Here is an 8,065-nt window from a genome sequence, read left to right on the forward strand (position 1 = left end):
TGCAAACCCTTCAGACAGGGATAGGGAGGGAGAGAGAGAGATATTGTGGCAGGAACTAGTGAAGGGAGGGCTCACAGTGACAGTACAGCCCCAGGCCCGGGCTCTGAGCAACTAATGAGGGACTGAGGCTCTTCACTGAGTGATTGACCTGGGGTAGTGGGGGTTGGGGGGGCAGCTGCTGTGGGGCCTACAGGATGAGGCTTCAGTACAACAGGAGACAAGGACAGGGGACTCGGATGGGGGAGGGGACCATGTTGTGAGGGCAATGACTGTACCCGTGCCCAAGTTGTGAATGACCTTGCACAGGAGGGAAAGGTAGGAGGATAGGGGGTTTAGAATGGGGAATGGAGGAGGGGAATGGGGAACGGGGTGGGGGTGGGAGACAGGAGACAGGGAAGAGGGGATGTGGGGTGGGGAATGGGGAATGGATAATGGGGAATGGGTCTGGGAGTGGGATTCCTGGTCTGAGCTGTACTTCCTTCTCTCTCTGTCTAGAACAGGTTAGGCTTGAGCATGTTGGATTTTCTGTGCAGGGTAGAGAGCACACCAGCAAAGGGGCCGCTCATACTATCACTGGGCTGCCAGGTCTGGGCCTTCAGCAACTCATTGTTGGGCCAGGCAGCTGCTGCTTTGAGGGACTGGGAGCCATTGGGACTGGGCAAGTTGACTGCATGGGGGCTGCTACTGGAGATAGGCCCTGAGGGGGTGGAGGAGGAGGAGCTGGAAGAGCTAGAGGTGGAGGGGGGGCAGCCGGGGTTGGCTGTGCTGTCCGGGTCAGTGCATTTGGGCTCCTTCGAGTCGTCCTCCTCAGACACAAGGTCACCCTTCTTCCCAGGCGGATTGCTGCCATTCCCTTTTGAGTTAGCAGCTCTCTCCTGTTTGCGAAATTTTGCTCGGCGGTTCTGGAACCAGACCTGGAATTGAGAAGGTGGGGGTGTGAGGGTGAGAGAAATCCATCAGGAATTAGAAATATAAACAGTCATGCCCCACAGAGCAACACCACTGCCATCAGATCACCCCTTGATCTTCATAACTCGACATTCAAAGCTGTCCTCATTAATGCCCTTCAGGGAAGGAAATCTGCCATCCTTACTCCTGTCTGGCCAACACCTAACTCCAGACCCACAGCAATACTTTTTTCTTATCTGTTCATGAGACGTGGATGGGGCTGGTTCCCTATCAATGCCAATTGCACCAAATGTCCCGGGGAGCTTCACAAAATTAAAGAGAACGTTGAGAAGGAGACGGATCAGGAGTTATTTGTGAAGGGCAACAATAACTTGAATGGGAGCCTCTGAATGGAGGAGGGAGAGAGAACGGAAAGGTTGAGGGAAGGGATGGCCAGAGCTCAGAATGCACACAGCTGAAGACACAACTAACAATGGTGGATTGGTTTAAATCAGAACGAGAAGGGAGAGCATAGAGATCTCAAAGGGTCTCTGGGCCTGGAGGAGATGCAGAATCTCAGAGGCATTTGAAAACAAGGATGAGAATTCTAAAATCGAGAAGTTGCTTGACTGAGAATCGATGTCGGTCAAAGTCAGAAATTGCACGACCACCAGGTTATAGTGCAACAGGTTTATTTGAAACCACAAGCTTTCGGAGCACTGCTACCCACCAAAAGCTTGTGATTTCAAATAAACCTGTTGGACAATCACCTGATGTTGTGTAATTTCTGAGTTTGTCCACCCACCTCAGTCCAACACCAGCACCTCCACATCATAGCTACCATCGATGTAGGTCAGTGAGCGCAGGAGGGGAAAGGGTTTTAACAGCACGAGAAGGTATGGCCAGAGAGAGATTGTTATCATTACAGAGGTTCACAGGATAGATGTGGAGAGAATGTTCCTAGTTGTACGAGATCAGGACAAGTCTGGGGCCATCAGACAGTCACAAATTAACCCAATCAGGAATCTTGGAGAAACCTTACCTGGAGAGGAACGAGAATGTGGAATTTGCTCCCACAGGTTGATGTGAACATTTAAGGGGAGTCTAGGTAAATGCACAGGGGAGGAAGAAATGGAAGGAGACACTGACCAGGTGAGAGGAGTTGGATGGGGCTCTGTGAATGGTTAATGCTGGCAGGTACCAGCTGGGGTTACATTGCTGTGCGATCAACTCTGTATCACAGCTTTTGGTTCAGAGACCGAGAACAATGTCAATTGTTAGAACTGGGACTGGAGGAGAGCACAGTCTCTCTTGTCCCACAAGTCCCAACATCAAATAAAAATACTTTTTCCACTTCCTGTGACCACCAATTAAATACCTTATTCATAACAAGAGACCCCTCAGTCAGGTTTCACAATCAACACAACTTTTGGATTATTATCAAAACAAAACTTATTCCAGAAAAGTGCAATAATTAATAACGTACACAGGTAATAATAGAAGCATTCATGCTTATCCCTCGAAATATCCACAACACACACACTCACATTCTCACTCTCACACGGTCACTCTCACACACACACTCACTTGTTCTTACACTAGGCCTGGCAATGGCCTAGCGGTTTTATTGCTAGACTGTTAATCCAGATAACGTTCTGGGGACCCGGGCTCGAATCCTGCCATGGCAGATGGTGGAATTTGAATTCAATAAAATATCTGGAATTAAGAATCTAATGGTGACCATGAATCCATTGTTGATTGTCGGAAAAACCCATCAGGTTCACTAATGTCCTTCAGGAAAGGAAACTGCCATCCTTACCTGGTCTGGCCTACATGTGACTCCAGACCCACAGCAATGTGACTGACTCTCAATTGCCCTCTGGGCAATTAGGGATGGGCAATAAATGCTGCGTGGTCAGTGATGCCCTCATCCCTTGAATGAATAAAGGGAAAAAAATGAAACACAAACTCTCATACACACATAAACTCATTAAGATGTTTCTTCAACGAAACAAATAGATTTCACCCTGAACTCAACAAGAGGGTTTGCACCTCAGAGATGAGAAATGAGTAGCTTGTTCTTAGCAGGCTTTCCTCCAGCCAAATTGACAGAGTTTCATGTAGGTCAGACTGGGTGAGGATGGCAGATTTCCTTCCCTGAAGGACATGAGTGAACCAAGATGAGATTTTATACCATTCAATGACAATTTCCTGGTCACCGTCACTAAGAGTACCTTTCTGTTCCTGATTTGTTAATTGCAGCAGCTTCTCTGGTGGGATTTGAACCCATGGCTGGACAGTGTTAGCCAGATCCTCAGGATTACAGTCCAGCAGCATCAACACCAAGTCACCATCACCCCTGTCGAGGGTGGGGGGGAGGGCGCAGGAGACAGGCAGTTCAAGCTGATGTCAGGGTGTTTCACCATGATGCTGCCTGGGATGGAGCATTTCAGTGATAAAGAGAGGCTGGATAAGCTCAGGGTATTTTCCTTGGAGCAGACAAGGTTGATTGAGGTGTATAAGATTGTGAGGGACATGGATAGTGTGGGTAGAATGTGGCTATTCCCCTAGGATGAAGGGTCGCTAACAAGGGGGCACAGTTTTAAAGTGAAAGGCACGAGGTTTAGAGGGGATTAGAGGATGGTGGGAGTCTGGAATGCGCTGCCTGGGAGGAGGAGAAAGGACTTGGATGAGCATGTGAAATGTCACAACATTCAAGGACAAAACCAGAAATTGCCGGAAAAACTCAGCAGGTCTAGCAGCACCTGTGGAGAGAAAACAGAGTTAACGTTTCGGGTCCAGTGACCCTTCTCCAGAACCGGCTGTAGCGAGGTAAAGGTTGGTAAATGTGCTAAGGCAGGAGAGGGGATAAGGAGTAAACGATAGGTGGAAATGCAGCCCAAAGAGAGAGGAAAACAGTTGGGCAGACAAAGCAATGGGTAGCAGTCAGCCTGGGAGGCTGAGTAGCTGCTAATGGGGGCCACTACTGAATGACAATGGACTGTCTGTGGTAGCAACCCATGTGGTAACTAGGCCTGGTGTGTGGGGTGGGGGGCTGGGACATGGGAGAGTTTAGGCCCTAAGATTATTGAACTCAACATTGAGTCCAGAGGGCTGCAGGGTCCCCAAGTGGAAAATGAGGTGTTCTTCCTCCAGCTTGCGTTGAGCTTTGCCGGAACACTGCAGCAAGCCAGAGACAGAGATAATGGCCAGGGAGCAGGGTGGTGCGTTAAAGTGGCAGGCAACAGGTAGCTCGGGGTCTTTTTCTGCGAGCAGATGGGTTGGGGTTTGAAGCCACAGCCTTGTGACTCAGAGCAGGGCAAATACCCACTGCCCTCGGGTGAGAAACCCAACTGATGGAGTGAATTTGGAAAGCTCTCCTACCTGGACCCTGGCCTCTGTCAGGTCAATCTTCAGTGCGAGCTCCTCCCTGGTGTAGATATCTGGGTAATGAGTCTCAGCAAAGACTCGCTCCAACTCCTTCAACTGAGAGCTGGTGAACGTGGTGCGGATTCTCCGCTGTTTCCGTTTCTCATTGATCCCACCGTGGTCTGTGAAGAACTTGTATGGCACTGAGGACAACAGGACAAATGGGACATTCATGATGGACATCCTCTCCTGAGCTCACCTTGAGCCCACTTCGCAATATCTTCCTAAAAATCTCACACACATGGTTCAAAACGATGAAGTTTTTTTTAAAAATTCATTCACGGGATGAGGGAGTCACTGGCTAAGCAGCATTTATTGCCCATCCCTAATTGCCCAGAGGGCAGTTCAGAGTTAACCACATTGCTGTGGGTCTGGAGTCACATGTAGGCCAGACCAGGTCAGGATGGCAGTTTCCTTCCCTAAAGGAAACTTTAAGAAAAGTAAAGAAAGGGGTTTAATCGCTGGATAAACTCAGCAGGTCTGGCAGCATCTGTGGAGAGAAATCAGAGTTAAAATTTCAGGTCCAATGACCCTCCTTCAGCACATTGCTGTTCCAATATCCTCAGTTCTTTGGGTTTTCTTTTAGAAAGCGATTTAATCGTCAGTCATGTTAACAGAGTGGGAGAGAAGAAGACCCACAAGCAGACAGCAAGCAGCATCTAAAAAAGGCAAATACTCCGATCCGGTCCAGTCCAGTCTGGTTTGGTCCACTCCAGTACAACCCTGTCCAGAGAACTGCACTTCAGTCTACTCCCCACCCCGACTTCACAACTAAATAAAAACCAACGGAACTGCGGATGCTGTAAATCAGAAACAAAAGTAGAAATTGCTGGAAAAGCTCAGCAGGTCTGGCAGCACCTGTGGAGAGAAATCAAAGTTAACGTTCCGGGTCCAGTGGCCCTTCCTCAGAACTGTGTTCTGAAACTGTGACTCGAAACTTTAACTCTGATTTCTCTCCACAGATGCTGCCAGACCTGCTGAGCTTTTCCAGCAATTTCTACTTTTGTTTCCACTCCACTTCAGTCCAGTCCAGTCCCGTTCACTCAAGACAGCCCAATTCAATCCATTCCACTTCAATCCTCTCCAGTGGAAAGTGGGGTTAGTGTGCGATAGGGTGTCACAGACCTGATGGGCCAAACAGCCTGTACTGTATGACTCTATGGGCATGATCAATTTGGTTATAAGGTGGATAAGATTACAATGTGTGACTCAAAAGTTGATGTGGGAGAAATTTGGTTTAAGTTCAGGAGGCGCTGGCAGTGTTTTTGGGGAAATTGGGAGTTACTATCCTCATCCAGAGCAGTGTCCTGGTGAGTTGCACAACAAGGGTGTAGAGAGAGTTTTTTTAGCCTAACACTGGGAAGGAGGGATCATGTGAGATATGATAAAGAGAAAGAACAAGAGAAAAGAGCAAGGCAGCAATTAACGAATTGAGATCTGAGTTTAACAGGAAAGATCAAACTTAAGGAATGAGGCAGCATTAAGATGGTGAAAATAGTAAAATAAAAAGAATTAATGACACTTTATTGGATACTTTATTGCACAATGTATAAAATGATGAAGGGCATAGACAGGAAGAAGCTTTTCCCCTTGATGGAGGGATCAATGAGCAGGGGCATAGATTTAAGGTAAGGGGCAGGAGGTTTGGAAAGGGATGTGAGGAAAAACATTTTCACCCAGAGGGTGGTGGGGAATCTGGAACTCGCTGCCTATATGGGAGGGAGAGGCAGAAACCCTCATCATAACTGAAGAAGTATTTAGAGATAGTAGGAACTGCCGATGCTGGAGAATCTGAGATAACAAGGTGTAGAGCTGGATGAACACAGCAGGCCAAGCAGCATCAGAGGAGCAGGAAGGCTGACGTTTCGGGTCTGGACCCTTCTTCATATTTAGATGTGAACTTGTGATGCCAAAGTACACAAGGCTATGGGCCAAGAGCTGGGCAATGGGATTATCAAAAAGGTTGTTTTTGACCAGTACACTTGGTAGGCTGAAAGGGCCTTATTCTGTGCTGTAGATCTCCATGACCCTACGTGTTTGCAACAGGACTGGTGAATTGATGCCACTAATAGAGAGCTATATCAGAGATGAAACTGCAGGGTGACCAAAATGAGGAACTAAACATTCAAAGGTACTCAATATTTAGGAAGAAGAAGCAAAAAGGGTAGCGTTGGTGATAATGGGTGAGATCAGTAAAGAGAAAGAAAGTATCTTAGATGAGATCATCCAGATGTAGAATCAGTATGGGCAGTGCTAACAAATAGCAACAGGCAGCAAATGTTGATCTGTGTTGTTTATAGACCAAACCAAAGTGAAAGACTAGAGCCTTGTATAAAATCAAGAAATGAGAGGCGCACCTAACAGGATAATACGGTAATCACAGGGACTTCAATGATGCTGTAACCTGGGTAAAGCTAATCATTACTAATACTTTTGAAGGTGGATTCCTGGAAAATAAATGAGATGGATTTGCAGATCAGTGTACTGAGGAACTGACTAGAGAAGTGTCTCAAACAAAAGCAGAAATTGCTGGAGAAAGTCAGCAAGCATCTGTGGAGAGAGAAACAGAGGTAATGTTTTGAATCCAGAGACTTTTCCTTAGAACTGGAGAACCTAGAGAACTGGTGCAGGGCTGGATGAACACAGCAGGCCAAGCAGCATCATAGGAGCAGAAAGGCTGACGTTTCAGGCCTAGACCCTTCATCAGAAAAGGGGGAGGGGAAGGGGGTTTTGAAATAAATAGGGAGAGAGTGGGAGGCGGATAGAAGAGGGATAGAGGAGAGGATAGGTGGAGAGGAAACAAACAGGTTGAAGAGGCGGGGATGGGGCCAGTAAAGGTGGGGTGTAGGTGGGGAGTTAGGGGGAGGATAGGTCAGTCCAGGGAGGACGGACAGGTCAAGGGGGCGGGATGAGGTTGGTCATTAGGAGATGGGGGTGCGGCATGAGGTGAGAGGAGGAGATAGGTGGGAGGAAGAATAGGTTAGGGAGGCGGGGATGAGCTGGACTGGTTTTGGGGTGCGGTAGGAGAGGGGAGATTTTGAAGCTTGTGAAATCCACATTGATACCATTGGGCTGCAGGGTTCCCAAGCGGAATATGAGTTGCTGTTCCTGCAACCTTCGGGTGGCATCGTTGTGGCACTGCAGGAGGCCCAGGATGGACATGTCGTCTGAGGAATGGGAGGGGGAGTTGAAATGGTTCGCGACTGGGAGGTGCAGTTGTTTATTGCGAACCGAGCGTAGGTGTTCTGCAAAGCGGTCCCCGAGCCTCCGCTTGGTTTCCCCGATGTAGAGAAGGCCACAACAGGTACAGCGGATGCAGTATACCACATTGGCAGATGTGCAGGTGAACATCTGCTTGATGTGGAAAGTCTTCTTGAGGCCTGGGATGGGGGTGAGGGAGGAGGTATGGGAGCAGGTGTAGCACTTCCTGCGGTTGCAGGGAAAAGTGCCGAGTGTGGTGTTGCTGGAGGGGAGTGTGGAGCGGACAAGGGAGTCACGGAGAGAGTGGTCCCTCCGGAAAGCAGATAAGGGTGGGGAGGGAAAGATGTCTTTGGTGGTGGGGTCGGATTGCAGATGGCGGAACTGTCGGAGGATAATGCGTTGGATCCGGAGGTTGGTGGGGTGATACGTGAGGACGAGGGGGATTCTGTTTTGGTTCTTATTGCGTGGACAGGGTGTGAGGGATGAGTTGCGGGAGATGTGGGAGACACGGTTGAGGGCGTTCTCGACCACTGAGGGGGGGAAGTTA

General features: G+C 48.6%; 1 protein-coding gene across 1 annotated transcript; it reads right to left on the minus strand.

Annotated features, from left to right (window-relative positions):
• Nucleotides 1–491: 491 nt before the first annotated feature.
• phox2a (paired like homeobox 2A) lies at nucleotides 492–4,500 on the minus strand. The gene is made up of 2 exons (XM_020514120.1): nucleotides 4,273–4,500; nucleotides 492–914 (listed from the first exon to the last, which is right to left on the minus strand). The coding sequence occupies exons 1-2, from the start codon at nucleotides 4,498–4,500 to the stop codon at nucleotides 492–494; spliced, it is 651 nt and encodes a 216-aa protein (XP_020369709.1).
• Between the last annotated feature and the right edge of the window lie 3,565 nt (nucleotides 4,501–8,065).

The sequence above is a fragment of the Rhincodon typus genome, chromosome 6 (assembly GCF_021869965.1).
Source record: "Rhincodon typus isolate 14 chromosome 6, sRhiTyp1.1, whole genome shotgun sequence".
In the NCBI taxonomy this organism is placed as follows: domain Eukaryota; kingdom Metazoa; phylum Chordata; class Chondrichthyes; order Orectolobiformes; family Rhincodontidae; genus Rhincodon; species Rhincodon typus.